The following is a 297-nucleotide window of genomic DNA, read 5'->3' as shown; positions in this document are numbered from 1 at the left end:
CAGGGGGGGATGTATCATAGTGATCCAGGTCAGGAAAGTCACTCAGCATGTCAAATGCATCAAGGTTTGCAAGAACATCATCCTCAGGTGAAGTCATATCATTATCGATGAAGTCCATCGGATTGACATCAGTGGAGGAGGGAGTTTTGCGGCTGCATGACCCCGGGGGGAGGTTAGCAGAGAGAGTCTTCTGGATGTCGTCAGGAGAGAGGTCTAATGTGTCAGAAAATAATTCTGTTTTCTCCACAGACAATTCAGACAGCTCAGCTTTGATACCCAAGAAAGTATCTTTAGTAG

The 297-nt window shown here is 46.1% G+C and overlaps 1 protein-coding gene across 1 annotated transcript in view; it reads right to left on the bottom strand.

Moving 5' to 3' along the window:
• The window catches only part of LOC119585789 (calmodulin-binding transcription activator 1-like), a gene marked incomplete at its 5' end in the record, with an annotated part of 96,684 nt that overhangs the window by 18,044 nt on the left and 78,343 nt on the right, over positions 1–297 (bottom strand). The window contains 1 exon segment of the mRNA XM_037934507.1: positions 1–297. Coding sequence (XP_037790435.1) covers positions 1–297 — 297 coding nt within the window.

The sequence above is a fragment of the Penaeus monodon genome, chromosome 20, assembly GCF_015228065.2.
Source record: "Penaeus monodon isolate SGIC_2016 chromosome 20, NSTDA_Pmon_1, whole genome shotgun sequence".
NCBI classification, from domain to species: Eukaryota; Metazoa; Arthropoda; class Malacostraca; order Decapoda; family Penaeidae; genus Penaeus; species Penaeus monodon.
The sequence above is the reverse complement of the archived record's forward strand: the minus strand, read 5'-3'. Positions and strand labels throughout refer to the sequence as shown.